This window comes from Plecotus auritus, assembly GCF_963455305.1.
Source record: "Plecotus auritus genome assembly, chromosome: 5".
Classification (NCBI taxonomy): domain Eukaryota; kingdom Metazoa; phylum Chordata; class Mammalia; order Chiroptera; family Vespertilionidae; genus Plecotus; species Plecotus auritus.
Window position 1 is genome coordinate 99,321,899 of NC_137776.1, and position 19,639 is coordinate 99,341,537.

The 19,639-nt window shown below is 40.4% G+C and overlaps 1 protein-coding gene across 5 annotated transcripts in view; it reads left to right on the top strand.

The window, feature by feature from the left end:
- UGGT1 (UDP-glucose glycoprotein glucosyltransferase 1) overlaps positions 1-19,639 on the top strand; it is a 200,882-nt gene that overhangs the window by 51,549 nt on the left and 129,694 nt on the right. For all 5 annotated transcript variants that reach the window (XM_080670465.1, XM_080670464.1, XM_080670463.1 and 2 more), the window contains exons 10-12: positions 16,477-16,577; positions 17,505-17,604; positions 19,212-19,272. In XM_080670465.1, the coding sequence (XP_080526591.1) occupies positions 16,477-16,577; positions 17,505-17,604; positions 19,212-19,272 (262 nt within the window). The remainder of the gene's footprint in view (positions 1-16,476; positions 16,578-17,504; positions 17,605-19,211; positions 19,273-19,639) is intronic.

The window sequence follows — 19,639 nt, forward strand, 5'->3', positions numbered from 1 at the left end:
CTGACTGGGAATCGAACCATAACCTCCTGGTTCATAGGTCTATGCTCAACCACTGAGCCATGCCAGCCGGGTGCTGTTGGTATTTTAATAGGGATTGCATTAAATCTGTAGATTGCCTTGGGTAGTATGGACATTTTAATGATGTTGATTCTACCAATCCATGAACACGATATATTTTTCCACTTGTTCATACCTTCTGTCTCTTTTTTCAGTGTCCTGTAGTTTTCTGAATACAAGTCTTTTACCTCCTTGGTTAAGTTTATTTCAAAGTATCTTAATTTTTTTGTTGCAATGGTAAATGGGTTTTTTGTTTAGTTTATTTTTCTGAGAATTCATTACTGGCCTCATCTATTTTTGGGCGTCAATTTTGTATCCTGCTACATTACCAAATTTATTTATTAAATCTAGTAGTTTTTTGTTGGAGTCTTTAGGGTTTACTATGTACAATATCATGTCATTCTATATAATAAAGAGGTAATATGCAAATTGACCCTCACACCCTCGCATAAGATGGCTGCCCCCATGTTGTCAAAGATGGCCACCACAAGATGGCCGGCAGGGGAGGGTAGTTGGGGGCAACCAGGCCTGCAGGGGAGGGAGGGCAGTTGGGGGTTATCAGGCCTACAGGGGAGGGCAGTTAGGGGTGACTGGGCCGGTAGGGGAGGGCAGTTGGGGGTGACCAGGCTGGCAGGGGAGGGCAGTTAGAGACGACCAGGCCGGCAGGGGAAGGGCAGTTGGGGATGACCAGGCTGGCAGGGGAGGGCAGTAGGGGGTTACCAGGCCAGCACGGGAGGGCAGTTGGGGGTGATCGGGCCGGCAGGGGAGCAGTTGGGCGTCGATCAGGCTGGCAGGGGAATGGTTAGGGGGTGATCAGGCTGGCAGGCAGAAGGGGTTAGGGGCAGGCAGGTAGGCAGGCAGGTGAGTGGTTGGGAGCCAGCAGTCCCGGATTATGAGAGGGATGTCTGACTGCCGGCAGTCGGACATCCCCCAAGGGGTCTCAGATTGGAGAGGGTTCAGGCTGGGCTGAGGGACATCCCCCACTAGTGCACGAATTTTGTGCACCAGGCCTCTAGTCTGCGAATAATGAGAGTTTTACTTCCTCCTTTCCAATTTGGATGCCTTTTATTTCTTCTTGTCTGATTGCTGTGGCTAGGACTTCCAGTGCTATCTATAATAATAAAAGCGTAATATGCAAATTGACCAAAAGCGGAATGACCGTCCGGATGACCTTCTGGACAAAGCTGGGGCTGTGAGGGCCAAGGCAGCTGGGGCTGCTCTTGCATGAATTTCATGCATCGGACCTCTAGTGTTGAATAAGAGTGGTAAAAATTGGCATCCCTGTCTTGTTCCTGTTCTTAGGGGAAATGGTTTTAGTTTTTGCCCATTGAGTATGATGTTGGCTGTAGGTTTGTCATATATGGCCTTTATCATGTTGAGATATGCTCCCTCTTTTCCCACTTTGCTGCGAGTTTTAATAAAAAATGGGTGCTGGATTTTGTTGAATGCTTTTTCTGTGTCTATTGATATGATCGTGTGATATTTGTCTATTAATTTGTTTATGTGATATATCACATCTATTGATTTGCAAATATTGTACCAGCCTTGCATCCCTGGAATAAATCCCACTTGGTCATGGGTGTGATCTTTTTAATATATTGCTGGATGCAATTTGCGAATATTTTGTTGAGGATTTCAGCATTTATGGTCATCAGGGATATTGGCCTGTAATTCTCTTTCTTTGTAGTGTCTTTATCTGGTTTTGGAGTTAGCATAATGCTGGTCTCATAAAAAGAGTTTGGAAGTGTCCTTTCTCTTGGATTTTATGAATACTTTGAGGAGTGTAGGTGTGTGTTCTTCGAATGTTTGGTAAAACTCCCCTAAGAAGCTATCTGGTCCAGGGCTTTTGTTTGCTGGGAGTTTTTTTTATGACTGCTTCTATTTCATCTATTGTTATTGGCCTCTTCAGGTTTTCTGATTCTTTTTGATTCAGTTTTGGGAAATTGTATTTTTCTAGAAATTTGTCCATTTAAACCACATTGTTCAGCTTGTTGGCATACAGTTGTTCGTAGTATTTTCTTACAACCCTTTGTATTTCTGTGATGTCAGTAGTTACTTCTCACTTTCGTTTCTGATTTTATTTATTTGGTTCCTCACTCTTTTTTCTTGCTGAGTCTTGCTAACGGTTCATCAATATTGTTTATTCTTTCAAAGAACCAGCTCTTGATTTCATTGATTTTTTTTTTTGTATTGTCTTTTTTAGTCTTTGTGCATTTGTTTCTGCTTTAACACGTTAAGCGCAAAGTCTGTTTTGTCTTCCTTTCTGTTTAGCCCACGATTTCACCAATATGCTGGCGGCACCAGTGACTGACCGGTCCAGATGGAAAGTATAGTGTCAGTCACCGGTGACTGACATGGCGCTTAACGTGTTAATCTTTATTATTTCCTTCCTTCTACTTTGGGCTTTTCTTGTTGTTCTCTTTCTAGTTTTTTAAGTTGTAGGGTTAAATAGTTTGTTATTAATTTTTCTTTTTTTTAGGTATGCCTGTAGTGCTTTAAACTTCCCTCTGAGGACTGCTTTTGCTGTGTCTCAGTGATTTTGGGGTATTGTCTGTTCATTTTCATTTATTTCCAGGAAGTTTTTTACTTTCTTGATGTCATTGGTAATCCATTCTTTGTTTAACCATATGCTATTAAGCCTCCATATGTTTGAATGTTTTTGGGTGTCTTTACTGTAGTTGATTTCTCATTTCATTCCACTGTGATCTGAGAAAATGCTTGATATTATTTCGGTCTTCTTGAACTTGTAGAGACTTGTTTTGTGTCCTAATATGTGGTCTATCTTTGTGAATGATCCATGTGCACTTGAGAAGAATGTATATTCTGCTGCGTTGGGGTGATATGTTCTATAAATGTCAATTAAATCCATCTGATCCAGTGTGTCCTTTAGAGTCTCTGTTTCTTTGTTAAATTTTGTCTGGAAGATCTTTCCAGTGAAGTCAGAGGGGCGTTAAAGTCCCCTACTATGGCTGTATTGTTGTTGATCTCTCTGTTAAAGTCCTTTAGATATTTTCTTATATATTTAGGTGCTCCTATATTGGGTTCCTATACTATGTTTACCAGGGTTATATGTTCTTGTTGGATCGAGACCTTTAGTATTATGTAGTGACCTTTGTTGTGTCTTGTGACGACTTTCATTTGAAGTCTATATTGTCAGATGTGAGTATTGCTACTCCACCTTCTTTTATTTTCTACTAGAGGCCCGTTGCACAATATTCGTGCAAGAATAGGCCTTCCTTCCCCTGGCTTCACTCCCAGCCTCCCAGGAGCCGGCAAGTCTCTGCTCCCAGGCTGCCCGGCAGCCAGCAAGTCCCCACTCCCGGGCCTCCCAGAGCTGCCAAGTCCCCGCTCCCTGGCAGCCTGGGAGCAGGCACCTCCTCGCTCCTGGGCCGCCCGGAGCCGGCAAGTCCTCGCTTCTGTCTGAAGAACCACTACAGTAGCTCCCTCCACCACCCCCCTTCCCCTCATAGCAGGCTTCACTCGGCTCCGCGCTTGCATATGCAAATTAACCTCCATCTTTGTTGGGTTAATTTGCATACTCACTCTGATTGGCTGTGGTCGTAGTGGAGTGATAGTTAATTTGCATGTTTCTCTTTTATTAGGTAAGATTTGCATGGAACAATTTTTTGCATCCTTTTACGCTTATCCTGTGTGTGTCTTTTGTTCTGTGGTGGGTCTCTTGTAGAAAATCTCTGGGACACAGCAAAAGCAGTCCTCAGAGGGAAGTTTAAAGCACTACAGGCATACCTCAAAAACAAGAAAAATTAATAACAAACTATTTAACCCTACAACTTAAAGAACTAAAAAGAGAACAACAAGAAAAGCCCAGAGTAAGCATATAGTTGGGTTTTGTTTTTGTATTCATTCATCTACCCTATGTCTTTTGATGGGAGCATTTGATTCATTTACATTTAGGGTTATTATTGATAAGTACTTATTTATTGCCATTTTCATTCTATATGCCTAGGTTTCTCTCTCTGTTTCTTCTTCTCATTACAGCAGTCCCTTTAGCATTTCTTGTAATGCTGGCTTGGTGTTGATGTACTCCTTTAGCCTTTTTTTTGTCTGGGAAACTCTTTATTTGTAGGTCACAGTTTCCTTTTCTCTTGCTGATTTTAAGATTCTCTCTTTGTTATTAATTTTTGGCTTTTTTAAATAATTTTTTTTCTTCATTAATTAAGGTATTACATATGTGTCCTTATCTCCCCATTGCCCCCCCCCACTCATACCCTCACCCCCTCGTGTCTGTGTCCTCTGGTTAGGCTTATATATATGCATACAAGTCCTTTGGTTGATCTCTCCCTCTTACCCCCACCCTCCCCTACCTTCCCTCTGAGGTTTAATGGTCTGATCGATGCTTCTCTGTCTTTGGATCTGTTTTTGTTCATCACTTTATGTTGTTGATTATATTCCATAAATGAGTGAGATCATGTGATATTTATCTTTCTCTGACTGGCTTATTTCACTTAGCATAATGCTCTCTAGTTCCATCCATGCTGTTGCAAATGGTAAGAACTCCTTTTTTACAGCAGCATAGTATTCCATTGTGTAGATGTACCACAGAATTCTAATCCACTAATCTGCTGATGGGCACTTAGTTTGTTTCCAAATCTTAGCTATGGTAAATTGTGCTGCTCTGAACGTAGGGTGCATATATCCTTTCTGATTGGTTTCTTGGGATGTATTCCTAGAAGTGGGATCACAAGGTCAAATGGGAGTTCCATTTTTAGTTTTTTGAGGAAACTCCATACTGTTCTCCACAGTGGCTGCACCAGTCTGCATTCCCACCAGCAGTGCACAAGGGTTCCTTTTTCTCTGCATCCTCGCCAGCACTTGTTGTTTGTTGATTTGTTGATGATTAAAATTTTTGGCATTTTAATTATGATGTGGGCTTGGTTGGGGTTCTCTGGGCCTCTTAAACTTGTGTGACTTTTTCCTTTACCAAGTTAGGGAAGTTTTCTTCATTATTTCTTCAACCACATTCTCTGTTCCTTTCTCCCTTTCTGCCTCTTTTGAAACTCCTGCTATTCAAATATTGTTATGTTTCATGTTTTCCTACAGCTCCCTTAAGCTGTCCTCCTGTTTTTTAATTGTTTTTTTTTCTTTTTAGTTCTCTGATTGAGTGATTTTTTTTCAGTCCCTTTTTTTAATTCACTGATTAGATCCTCAGCTTCCCATAATCTGCTGTGTATTTATTCCTTCCAATGTGTTTTTTTGTTGTTGTTGTTCTTACTTGTTTTGTTTTCATTTAAATTCTTTATTTTTTAAAGAATTACATATGTCTCCTTTTTTCCCTATTGACCTCTCTTTGGCCACTCCCACCCCCTTACAATGTGTTCTTTATTTGTGCAATGTCATTTTTTATTTCTGTTTTTTTTTTTAATTTAAAAAATTTTTAATGTATATATTTTATTGATTTTTTTTTACAAAGAGGAAAGGAGAGGGACAGAGGGTCAGAAACATCGATGAGAGAGAAACATCGATGAGCTGCCTCCCGCATACCCCCTACTGGGGATGTGCCTGCAACTAAGGTACATGCCCTTGACCGGAATCAAACCTGGGCCCCTTCAGTCTGCAGGCTGACGCTCTATCCACTGAGCCAAACCGGTTAGGGCAGTGGTCGGCAAACTGCGGTTCGCAAGCCACATGCTGCTCTTTGGCCCCTTGAGTGTTCTAACGCCACTTCTTGAAAATAGACTCGCCCTGGCTGAAAACCGACTTCTGTGCATGGGCCACGAAGTTTCAATCGCACTGTATGTGCGCGCCTGCACGTGGTATTTTATGGAAGAGCCACACTCAAAGGGCCAAAGAGCTGCATGTGGCTTGAAAGCCGCGGTTTGCCGACCACTGGGTTAGGGCTATTTCTGTTTTCTTAGTTACTATATATTATGTATCTCCATTTCATTTATATCTTCAGAGAATTCTCTTATTCTTTCATTTGTGGGGTTTTTTCTTTTGTCTTCTCATTTTGGCTGCACGTTTGGCTTGTGACTATGTATTAGGTAGATCTGCTATGCCTCTCAATCTCTAGTGCAGGACATTGTCAAATGCTATTTCTAACTAAATAAGGAAAGACTCAAAGCCTCCAGAGACCTGCCTCTGCCTACAGATTAGATTCCATATTGAATAACCCTCAGGTAATTGTCCACAGGTGTCATGAGAGTTTTTCAACAGAGTGGGGCAGTTGCTTCTTCCTGGAGGCTAATTGTTATTCTCAGTCTTTAATTGACTTCAGACTCTATGCACCATGGGGTGGGTCAAATGTCTTACCCCAGGCAAAGCCGCCTGGATGGTTAAAGTCTTCCTTTTATTTTTTTATTTTATTTTATTTATTTTAAAGTCTTCCTTTTAAAGATGTCCTCTGCAGTGTGAGGGAATGACATACCACAGGAAACCGGGGTGCCTGCTTTTCCAGTTCTAACCCCAGAGCCGCCAGCCCTGGCTTTTTGCTCATAGCTCCAGTCCACTCTGCCCTCCCTCTGCCAGAGCACAAGGTTGGTGGCTCCACAGGGAATTTTGTGCAATTGCCCTTTAAGAGGGTGCCTGCATTTCCAGCCATGTCTCCCTGGTGGACAGCAATCCTGTGGCTTTTCACAGCCACATGTTATGTGGGTACCCTTCTCAGTTCTGGTGCTCTGGACTGGGGAACCCAGCTTGGGGTTTAGACCCTAGAGTTCTCAGTGGCAACCCCCCACAGCTGAGATATCCCTCCGGAACTTCAGCTGCTCTCTGTCTGTCTGTGGGAGTCCGGCCAGCCCTTTTGCGCTTCTGCCCCTCCTACCAGTCTCTATGGGGTCTTCACTTTTGGTCCTATGTTATCAGGGTTCTCTCAAGCAATTCTTCATTTGATTATTCAGGAAGTTTTTCTGTATTTTAGTTGTAATTCCAGTTTGGTCCTGGGAGCATGTCTGTGAAGCATCCACTTACTCTGCCGCCTTTTTAATCTCTTAGCTCTTTTTTTTTTTTTTTTTTTGGAATACTCTTTCTCATCCATTTTATTTTATTTATTTTTTTTTTTCAAATTTTTATTAAGGTATTATATGTGTACATATCTTACCATTGCCCCCCACCCCCACCCCACTCCCATACATGCCCTCACCCCCCAATGTTTTGCATCCGTTGGTTACTCTTATATACATGCATATAAGTCCTTCAGTTGATCTCTTATTTCCCCCACCTCTCCCTAACCTTACCACTGTAATTTGACAGTCTGTTTGATGCTTTACTGCCTCTGTAACTATCATTTTGTTCATCAGTTTATAATGTTTTTCATTATCCCCAAATGAGTGGGATCATGTGGTATTTTTCTTTCATTGACTGGCTTATTTCACTTAGCATAATGTTCTCTAATTCCATCCAAGTGCCTACAAATGGTAGTAATTCCTTCTTTTTTACGGCAGCATAGTATTCCATTGTGTAGATGTACCATAGTTTTCTGATCCAGTCATCTGCTGATGGGCATTTAGGCTGTTTCCAAATCTTAGCTATTGTAAATTGTGCTGCTATGAACATAGGGGTGCATATATCCTTTCTGATTGGTGTTTCTGGTTTCTTAGGATATATTCCTAGGAGTGGGATTACTGGGTCAAATGGGAGTTCCATTTTCAGTTTTTTGAGGAAACTCCATACTGTTCTCCACAGTGGCTGCACCAGTCTGCATTCCCACCAGCAGTGCACGAGGGTTCCTTTTTCTCCGCATCCTCGCCAACACTTGTCGTTTGTTGATTTGTTGATGATAGCCATTCTGACAGGTGTGAGATGGTATCGCATTGTTGTTTTGATTTGCATCTCTCGGATAATTAGTGACTTTGAGCATGTTTTCATGTGTCTCTTGGCCTTCCTTCTGTCTTCTTTCGAAAAGCTTCTATTTAGGTCCGTTGCCCATTTTTTTATTGGATCATTTATCTTCCTTTTATTAAGTTGTATAAGCTGCCTGTAGATGTTGGAAATTAAACCTTTATCAGTGATACCATTTGCAAATATGTTCTCCCATACAGTGGGGTTTCTTGTTGTTTTGTTGATGGTTTCTTTTGCTGTGCAAAAGCTTTTTATTTTGATGTAGTCCCATTTGTTTATCTTCTGTTTGGCTTCCATTGCCCTAGGGGCAGTATCACTGAAAAAGTTCTTTTGGCATATGTCTGAGATTTTGCTGCCTGTGGATTCCTCTAGTATTTTTATGGTTTCCCGTCTTATATTTAAGTCCTGTACCCATTTTGAGTTTATTTTTGTGTATGGTGTAAGTTGGTGATCTAGTTTCATTTTTTTGCATGTATCTGTCCAATTTTCCCAACACCATTTATTAAAGAGACTGTCTTGACTCCATTGTATGCTCATGCCTCCTTTGTCGAATATTAAATGTGCATATTGGTTTGGGTCGATATCTGGATTCTCTATTCTGTTCCATTGATCTATATGTCTGTTCTTGTGCCAGTACCAGGCTGTTTTGATGACAGTGGCTTTGTAATACAGCTTGAAATCTGGTATTGAGATCCCTCCTACTTTATTCTTCTTTCTCAGGATTGCTGTGGCTATTCGGGGTCTTTTTTTATTCCAGATGAATTTTTGGAGAGTTCTTTCTAGGTCTGTGAAATACGCCGTTGGTATTTTAATGGGGAGTGCATTGAATCTATAGATTGCTTTGGGTAGTATGGACATTTTAATGATGTTGATTCTACCAATCCATGAACATGGTATGTTCTTCCATCTGTTTACATCTTCCTCTATCTCTTTTTTCAGTGTCCTGTAGTTTTCCGCATATAGGTCTTTTACCTCCTTGGTTAGGTTTATTCCTAAGTATCTTAATTTTTTTGGTGCAATGGAAAATGGGATTGCTTTTTTAGTCTCTCTTTCTGTAAGTTCATTGTTGGTGTATAGAAATGCCATAGATTTCTTGGTGTTAATTTTGTATCCTGCTACATTGCCGAATTCATTTATTAAGTCTGTTAGTTTTTTTATGGAGTCTTTCGGGTTTTTTATGTACAATATCATGTCATCTGCAAATAAGGACAGCTTTACTTCTTCTTTTCCAATTTGGATGCCTTTTATTTCTTCTTCTTGTCTAATTGCAATGGCTAATACTTCCAGTACTATGTCAAACAGGAGTGGTGAGAGTGGGCATCCCTGTCTTGTTCCTGTTCTTAGGGGAAATGGTTTTAGTTTTTGCCCATTGAGTATGATGTTAGCTGTGGGTTTATCATATATAGCTTTTATGATGTTGAGGTATGATCCTTCTATTCCCACCTTGTTGAGAGTTTTTATCAAGAAAGGGTGTTGGATTTTGTCAAATGCATTTTCTGCATCAATTGATATGACTATGTGATTTTTCTCTCTCAATTTGTTTATGTGATGTATCACATTTATTGATTTGCGGATATTGAACCATCCTTGCATTCCTGGGATAAATCCTACTTGGTCATGGTGTATGATCTTTCTGATGTACTGCTGGATCCTATTTGTTAGAATTTTATTGAGGATTTTGGCATCTACATTCATGAGGGATATTGGCCTGTAATTCTCCTTCATTGTGTTGTCTTTATCTGGTTTTGGTATTAGGGTGATGCTGGCTTCATAGAAGGAGCTGGGAAGTGTTCCTTCCTCTTGAATTTTTTGGAATAGTCTGAGGAGGATAGGTTTTAGTTCTTCCTTGAATGTTTGGTAGAACTCTCCTGTGAAGCCGTCTGGCCCCGGGCTTTTGTTTGCCGGAAGCTCTTTGATGACTGCTTCAATTTCTTCCATAGTTACTGGCATGTTGAGCTGTTTAGATTCTTCCTGATTGAGTTTTGGAAGGTTATATTTTTCTAGGAATATGTCCATTTCCTCCAGGTTGTCCAGTTTGTTGGAATAGAGTTGTTCGTAGTATTTTTTAACGATCCTTTGTATTTCGGCGGGATCTGTTGTTATTTCACCTCTTTCATTTCTGATCTTGTTTATTTGGGTCCTCTCCCTTTGCTTCTTGGTGAGCCTGGCTAGAGGTTCATCAATCTTGTTTATCCTTTCAAAGAACCAGCTCTTGGTTTTGTTGATCTTTTGTATTGTTTCTTTGGTCTCTATGTCGTTTATCTGTGCTCTGATCTTTATTATTTCCTTCCTTCTGCTTACACTGGGCTTTTCTTGTTGCTCTTTTTCTAACTCTTTGAGTTGTTGGGTTAGGTAATTTATTAACCCTGTTTCTTGTTTTTTGCAGTAGGCTTGTAGAGCTATGAACTTCCCTCTCAAGACTGCTTTCGCTGTGTCCCATAGATTTTGGATTGTAGTGTTTTCATTGTCATTTGTTGTCATGATGTTTTTTATTTCTTCTTTGATCTCTCTGGTAACCCAGTCATGGTTTAATAGCATGCTGTTTAGTCTCCATGTGTTTGATTTCTTTGGGTTGTTTTTATTGTAGTTGATTTCCAGTTTTATGCCACTGTGGTCTGAGAAGATGCTTGATATGATTTCTATCTTCTTGAATTTGAAGAGACTTTGCCTATGTCCCAACATATGGTCTATCTTTGAAAATGACCCATGTGCGCTTGAGAAGAATGTATATTCTGTGGCTTTGGGGTGAAATGTTCTGAAGATGTCAATTAATTCCATCTGGTCTAGTGAGTCATTTAGGATTGATGTTTCTTTGCTGATGTTTTGTTTAGAGGATTTGTCCAATGGTGATAGTGGGGTATTAAAGTCTCCTACTATGATTGTATTGCTGTCAATGTCTCCCTTGATATCCTCCAGGAGTTTTTTTATGTATTTGGGTGCTCCTGTATTGGGTGCATATATGTTTACCAGAGTTATTTCTTCTTGTTGGATTGCTCCCTTTAGTATTATGAAATGGCCTTCCTTATCTCTTGTTATGTCCTTCAGTTTGAGATCTAATTTGTCAGAAATAAGTATTGCTACCCCAGCTTTTTTTTCAGTTCCATTTGCCTGGAAAACCTTTTTCCATCCCTTCACCCTCAGTCTGTGTGCGTCTTTTTTTCTGAGGTGGGTTTCTTGTAGACAGCAGATATATGGTTCGTGTTTTCTTATCCAATCTGTTACCCTATGTCTTTTGATTGGGGCATTTAATCCATTTACATTTAAAGTTATTATTGATAGGTACTTATTTGTCGCCATTCCTATTCTTTACCCCTGTGTTACTTCTTCGCTTCCTGTTTCTTTCTTTCTTTCTTTCTTTCTTTTTTTTTTTTACAGTAGACCCTTTAGCATTTCTTGCATTGCTGGTTTGGTGGTAATAAATTCCCTTAGTCCTTTTTTGTCTGTGAAGCTCCTGATTTCACCTTCAGTTTTGATTGACAGCCTTGCTGGGTACAGTATTCTTGGATTCAGCCCCTTTCTTTGCATGACTTTGTATATTTCATTCCATTCTCTTCTGGCCTGATGAGTTTCTGTTGAGAAATCAGTTGCTAGTCTGATGGGGGTTCCTTTGTATGTAACTTTCTGTCTCTCTCTGGACGCTTTTAAGATTCTTACTTTGTCGTTGGTGTTTGCCAATTTAATTATAATGTGCCTTGGCGTCGGTCTTTTGGGGTTCATTTTGCTTGGGACTCTGTGAGCTTCTTGGATTTGTGTGGGTTTTTTCTTCCCTATATCTGGGAAATTTTCTGTCATTATTTCTTCAAAGAGGTTTTCTATTCCTTGCTCAGCTTCCTTTCCTTCTGGAACCCCTATTATGCGGATGTTGTTTTGTTTCGTGTTGTCCCAAAGTTCCCTTAGACTCTCCTCCTGCCTTTTAATTTTTTTTTCTAGAAGTTGCTTTTCTTGGGTATTTTTTTCCATCTTGTCTTCTAGCTCACTGATGCGGTCCTCTGCTTCTTCTAGTCTACTCTTGATGCTTTCTATTGAGTTCTTTACAGCAGCGATGTCATTTTTCATTTCTTCTTGGTTCTTCTTCATTTCCTCTTAGTTCTTGCTCATATTGTCGAATTTGTCTTCCATTCTTTTCAGCCACCTTATGACCATTTCTCTGAATTCTTTTTCTGGAAGGTTGCTTGCCTCCATTTCGTTTACTTCCTTTTCTGGTGATGCCTGCTTTTCTTTCATATGTGGGCTGCTTCTTTGTCTCCCCATGGTCTCTCTTCTCTGGGTGTCTGGTTATGTAGTTCTCTCTCTCCTGGGTTGATTTAAAGGCACAAAATACAGCACTACCAGGTACAACTCACAAGGCACTGAACAGGAATGTATTCACGATATTAATAACCTCCAATAAAGGTGACCACCAGAGAAAGGCAAATTAGGTGATAGGAGAGAAAGAAGAAGAGGAAAAAAGAAAGAAAGAAAGAAAAAAAGAAAAAAGGAGTGTGAAAATGAAATTGGGAAAAGGGAAAGTAAAGAGAAAAAAAAAAGTAAGAGAGACAAGAAAGTGACTAAGAGAGAAAGGGGAACAGACTATATATATTGGGGATAAAACTCCAATAGAACAATCACTAATCCCAGCAAATGCCAGCAACAAGTGCCTGGGGATTAGTACAAACTACAACACCAACTAATATGGAGTGAGGCAAGGGAAAGCTGAAGCACAAAACAAACAAAAAAATAAACAAAAGAAGAATAAGCAAAACAATCTCACAAAAAAAGCATAAAAATTGGATATAATCTACATTCAAGCAAACAACAACAAAAGGACAGAGAGAAGGACAAGTTTATGGATAGCTCAGACAGTGAATGGAGAGGTGTATGTGGACTTGGAGCAGGGGATTGGAGATTAGATATGTAAGTAGGGTGAAATTTTAACAAGGGGTAAACAGAAAGAATAGGGAAAATCTAAAGCAGTAAAAGGGTAAGACAAACAGGACACTGAAAAGGGGGAGGTTAGGAAGAGAGTGATGGCCTAAAGGTAGAGTTGAGATAGAGTAAAACGATGCTAAAGGAAAGATAAAAAATAGAATGTAGAACCCTAATCCCAAAATAAAATGAAGAGAAAAAAAATGACACTTTAAAAAAAAAAAAAAAAGATAAAATAGCGATAGTGATAATACGGATTGAAAATAAAAATGTAATCATTAAAAAGGTAAAATCAAGTGATGAAAAAAGAAAAAAAAGTTTCTTGATTAAAAGATGCAAAAAATGAAAATAAAAAAAAAAATAAAAAAATAAAAGGTAAAAATAAAATGTGAAGTAGTGAAGGTCATTCACTTCCTCTGTTTTTCTGTTTGGCACGCCTGTTTCTCAGTCCAGACAGTATTGCAGTTCCCTGCGATCCACTGCTCTTCGGTGTTGTAAGCCAGTCCTGATTTTAAGCAGGCGGTGTGTCTTAATTTCTCGTATTCCTTTATTTTTGATTACACAAGAGTCAATTTGTGATTCAGCCCCTGGGTGGCAGTGTTTCTGGATTGACTTCCGGGTCTATCTATGGCCTCTCTAGGCAGTGTTAGAGCCTTCTTTCCCTGTGGCACTCGCCACCGGCCTGTGGGAGTGGGCTGCCTCAGAGCTGACTCTCTGATGGTCACTCCCCGCTCCGATCCCCAGGTTCCAGAAAAACAACCTTCCCCTGCAGTCTCCCAGGGTGTCCCCAACTGGGTGATCCTATGTATTGGGCTTAGTAATCAGAAGCAAGGATTTGAAGAGGAAAAAGCCCAAGTGTGCGAACTCCAGGACTGCGAGTAAGCCCAGGCACCCAGGGAGCACACGGGCTGCGCGTAAGTCTGGACTGCCTGAAATTCTTAGGGTGTCCCTGCACTTCAGATCAAAATGGGTTACTTTTTAGAGTGCCCTTCTCTTAGCAGCTCTGAGGACCCCTTTCCACAATCACAGATCACGCCAGCCCCTACAGCCACGGATTTTTCTAGGCACAGACTTCCCTGGTCCTCCAGCTCCCGCAAAATGCGCGTTCCTCTCTCGTGCTGGGACCAGAGACCTCACCTTATCCCAGGCGAAATCTGACCTTTCCGTGGTGGAGTGTAGAGCTCCTCTGAACCCGTGTGCTTGCGCCAGTTGGGGAGCATTGTTCTGGGGCTCGCAGCTGTTCCTGGGGTGCCGCAGTTGTGGATTCTCAGGCTTCAGATAAGCTCCACTTTCCAGATCAAGATGGCGCAGACTCCGCGTCCAAGCCCGCAGTTCCGGGAGGGGACCCAGCCGCAGTGGGTGCTGCCAGGTCAGGGGAACCCCGTTCAGCAGTCCCCCACCTCCTTCTGGAATTCAGCTGTCTCCCAACCAGCCAACAAACACTCCTTGTGCGACCCTCAGCTGTTCTTTCTTTCTGCTCCGGGACAAGGCTCGGAACACGTCTGTCTATTTCGCCGCCATTATTCCCTCAATCTCTTAGCTCTTTTTATAAATGTTGCAGTTATTTGAGATATGACTCGATAATTGTTCAGAGCCCTGAATTCTGCTTTATCTGAAAATCTTAATTAGGACATCTACAGTATGCTTTGTTTTTGTTTGTTTTTAAAGGAAGAGATCATCTATACTAATAAAAGGGTAATATGCAAATTGGTCAGGACACCCTCATAGTAACGACCGAACAGCAGGCTGCTTGGGGCGACAAGGCCGGCAGGGAGGTTAGTGAAGGATAACCAAATGACTGAACAGCAGGCTGCGTGGGGCGACCAGGCCAGCAGTGGGGGCAGTGAGGGGCGACCAGGCCGGGACGGGGGAGGCAGTTGGGGGTGACCAGGCCGGCAGGCGGTGCAGTTAGAGCAACCAGGCCAGCAGAGGGATGCTGTGAGGGGCGACCAGGCCAGCAGGGGGGCAATAAGGGGCAACCAGGCCAGCAGTTGGGGGTTACCAGGCTGGCAAGGGGGCAGTTGGGGGCGACCAGGCCGGCAGGGGGGGCAGTGAGGGGCGACCAGGCTGGCAGGGGGGGCAGTTAGGGGCAACCAGGCTGGTGGTGGGGGCAGTTGGGGGTGACCAGGCCAGAAGGCAGAGGTGGTTAGGGGTGATTAGGCTGGCAGGGGAGTCAGTTAAGGGCAATCAGGCAGGTAGGCAGGTGAGCAGTTAGGAGCCAGCGATCCAGGATTGTGAGAGGGATGTCCGACTGCTGGTTTAGGCCTAATCCCAGGGACATCTGGCAGTCGGACGTCCCCCAAGGGTTCCCAGAATAGAGAGGGTGCAGGCTGGGCTGAGGGGACCCCGCCCCGCCCTCCCCCCCCCCCCCCCCGTGCACGAATTTCCTGCACCGGGCCTCTAGTATAAAAATAATAATGTATAGGCTCAGTTTCCTCTACTTGCTTTAACATTTGGCTGAGTGAAATGCCTTAAGCAGACTAACAGTTTAGCAGAGATAGCTTAGTTCATGTTAAATTACTATGGATATGTTATGTTCCTATGCATATGTACATTTCTTTGTGTTTTTTAACATCCGTTTTACCGAATTAGTATGCAATCAAATCCCATTTTTTTTATTGGCTCCAGGTTTCCAGAATTCCTTTGAATGTTCATGTTTTTTGTTTGTTTGTTTGTTTTTTAAAATAAGTTTTTCAATATTGATTTTAGAGAAGGGAGAGGGAGAGAGAGAAATATCATTGATTCGCTGCCTCCTTTGCGCCCCTTACTGGGGATTGAGCCGTAACCTGGGCATTTGCCCTGACCAGGAATTGAACCCATGCCCTCTTGTTGCAAGGGTTGATGCTCAACCACTGAGCCATACCAGGCACATTATGTTTGTTTTTTGAATAGCATTATTTCATGTATTTACAGTACAATGTATTTTTTTGAATATTGAATACATTTTTGCTTTTTGAACATTCAGAATAGTTATTTATTTATCTATAATAATTTGAGCATTTTTTGATACTTTTATCATGAAAAAGTTTATAGTGACTGATTAGAAGTGGATTCTTTGGAAGATAAAAGGTGTGAGTAAATATTTAACTTTATGCATGTTATATTTAAAAAATGTTTATGCTATACATCTGAAACTGGTGTAGAATGGTATTGAATGTTAACTGGTTGAAAAAAGTTAAAAATTACAAACAAGAAAATTTGAGTTTCTAGCATTTAAAAGAGCAGAATGACTCTTATCAGCCATTTGTTTCTCTGTCTAAATGATATATCTCTGCTTCTGCCTTCTGTTGTACTAGCTTGAAAGAGAATGTACTGTATTTCAAGATAAAACTAAACAAAACCCAATAATCTTTGTTAGCTTGAATTGTATTCATGTGACCAAAGGATTTATGAGCATTTGTGGAAAGAAACTCATTTGGGGGTTAGTAGCAATATAGATTCAGTTTTATTTTGAGAAATTATAAAGACTCACAAAAGTATGGAAAAGAGTGTAACATACCCATGTATTGTACTTACCACCCAGAATTGATTGTTGCTATCATACTTGCTTTTCTGTACCAAAGAATCATTTATCAAGTCCCCCACCCCCAACATACATGTGCTTTTACTTAAAGAGAAACAAGGTGAAAATTGTGAAAATAAAATTGGAGCCAACCTTTGAGTGTGCTTTGAGAAATAAAAGACATATGACAAGGACTGATTTTATGTTTCTTTCAGAGACCTGCACCCTGACCTGCAGGGACAGTTGAAAGAACTTAGAAAGCACCTTGTGGAGAGCACCAATGAAATGGCACCTTTAAAAGTTTGGCAATTGCAAGGTAATAAAAACATACAGCAATCACTGGCCGACTTTTTGACTATATTTTGTGGTACTACAAAAAGGTAGAATTTGAATGCAATTGTATTGATTCACATGATTCTAAAGGTACCACCAATTTTAAAGATAGTCATTAATTATGATTAATCAGACAAGAAAGTCCTTTTGTAGACAGATAACACTATTTAGAAGTAATGTATGTAAATGAGTGCCAGATCTTTCATTGTGTGACCAGATGCATAAGCTTGTAGTATCTATAACAATAAGAGCGTAATATGCTAATTAGACTGGACAACCTTCAGGATGAAGCTGGGGCTGCAAGGGAAGCCCAGGTCCCGGGTGCCTGCTGGCGGCTGGAGGGAAGCCTGGGTCCTGGGTGCCGGAGGGAAACCAGTGCCAGCAGCCGGGGGAAGGAAGGCCTACTCTTGCACGAATTTCGTGCATCAGGCCTCTAGGAGAAACATATTTGTCTTGCTCTCAATGTGTCTCTGTGTATACATTTACTAAACAGTGTATCTATCAAATGTCAGAGGCATGTCAGTATGCGAGAATGTATGTATACTTTTCTGGTCCAAAAAACTATTCATTCATTTTCCCCCCAACATAATTTACTGAAGTCCTATGTTATAATTTGAGATTTGTTGTAAATTCAGAAGAAGGAGAAGTATTTGGGATGGATTTATCCTCTGCTTTGTGAATTAGTATATGCACTATTGTTTCATGCAGATAGATGAAGAAACGGTTATAATAGATACCATAGGGACTAGGAAGTCAATAAAATCTGAAATTAAACAGTGGGCATTCTCTGGAATGGTTGCATTCTAAGGCATTCTTAATTACCAAGAAAATAGTGGGAAATAAGTGTGTTTTCTTTCCTGTTTTTCATTGCATTAGGTTAATACACTTTATGTATTTTACATTGTTGCAGATCTAAGTTTCCAGACTGCTGCCCGAATCTTGGCTGCTCCTGTTGAATTAGCTTTGGTTGTTATGAAGGATCTTAGTCAAAATTTTCCTACTAAAGCCAGGTAATATGAGGGATTAAGGCTGTGAGGCATTTATTCCTGAACATATACCTAATTATCTTCATGCTTATATGTAAAATGAAGCAATTAAAATATATAAAAATTTAGAAAATGCAAGTTCTGTTGCTATCAACACCATCCTGCTAATGGTACTCCCTTTCTGAGTAGAGGCAAGACTGCATTGTATGGTTGACTAGACCCATATTGGTTGTATTCCTGGCACTGCACTTCCTGGCTGTATGAACTTGTAAATAAACTTTCTTCAGCAGTGAAATAGCTGCCTTTCAGGATTGGATGAATTAACAATCTAACCTAAGCAAACATAACAATCGAGGGTATCACATGGATGATAGTATTTTTCTTTCTGAAGAGTTTCACATATATTATCTTATTTAATCTTGATGAAGAAAATGAGTTATAGAGGCTGATGTGTTCCTAGTGACAGAGTAAGATTCTGAATGCAGCTTTTCTGGTGTTGGGTCCGAGGCCCTCTACCAGGGGCTGGACCTCCTGGGACCCTGGGTATTTGATGAAGAAGCCATTAGAAGTCATGGGTAGATAAGAGAATCTTCATTGTAGGAGCCAGTGGCCATGTTGCCACTGCTAACAAAGAGCCACCAGACAAAACAATTCTATAAGCAAAGTTCCATACAGCAGGTAGCTGCACACCGGCTAGATAACAATACATCTTTCCACATAGCAGCAGCAGCCTCACATACCAGCTACATCTGAACTCACAGCCTTATAGCCTCAGTAACATACTTTAATACTATTTAGACAAGAGGCTTTCTGCCAAAACGTGACATAAGTTCTTTGGGTTATAGAAGGTCATGCTTGCACAATCTAGATTGCTATGTCCATGCACCTGTGTATAGCATCTTAGCCTTGAACATTCTTTTTAAGATTCCCATGCTCAGAGTGGCCTTGGGCATCCAGCGTACTCTGGCATGGTTCCCATATCTGGTATTGCTTTCAATTGAATAGTAGCCCTCCACATCTCATAAATGCATGGCAAAATTGTTTTAAATGTCAAATTTTTATAAACTAGTGACTTAAATGAGTGTCAGTTTTTCTTAAGTCACTGAAAGAGGTATTTTGAATTCTGATATGAGACGTTTTATAAATAAATTTGTTTTATTAGTCTTGAAAATATTTCTTAGGACTTATAAATCATATAGTATGTTCTCCTTTAGTCAAGCATACTATTGAAGATGTACATGTAGGATTCCCTCTTCACCACTAGTGCTTAAATAGGATGAGCATTCTGTTGCCTTAATTTATTTAACATTATCCTTTAGCCTATTAACTATAGAGATCATATACAGGAAAAGAGTTTCATATAGTTAACTAAGATCTTGGAAATAACTATACTTGCATTAAAATGGTGCCATTACTGCTACTTTTCCATGATATTGTATCTTTTAATAATGAAAAAATATATACACATCTGAGAGGAGAAATATGTTTATCAATTGTAAAGGTTTAAGATTTTTTTCCATTAAATTTTTGTGTTTTATCAAGCAGTTTGTTGTTTCATATGTAAATATAGGGAAATTGAAGGCACTTATATAAATATTAAACCAAGCACTGCTAATGTCTTCTTTCCTTAGAGCAATAACAAAAACTGCTGTGAGTTCAGAACTTAGAACCGAAGTGGAAGAGAATCAGAAGGTAATAATAACCAATGGAAAATAGTGGCCTTTCTGTTTTTTTATTATAGCTTTAAAGTTTAGGAAATCTGAGTTAAATCCGTGACATTAATAGTTTTAATCTTGTTTGATCAAAGATAGTGGTATTTTAATTCATTTCTGTAATCTTTTATATTTTTAGTTTTTAATCAAAGTTGAATATGAATATAATTTAAAGCACCAAATGATGCCACCTGTTTATTAACAAAAATAGCATCCCCTCAATATGTCTCACTCCCTGTGTGTCCCTTTTCCCAGAAACATCTGCTTCCAACTCTTGGCTGATTCTTTTGATATCTGTCTCCAGACTTGTAACAAGCTTAAATTGGTACTTTATTTTTGAGTTTCAG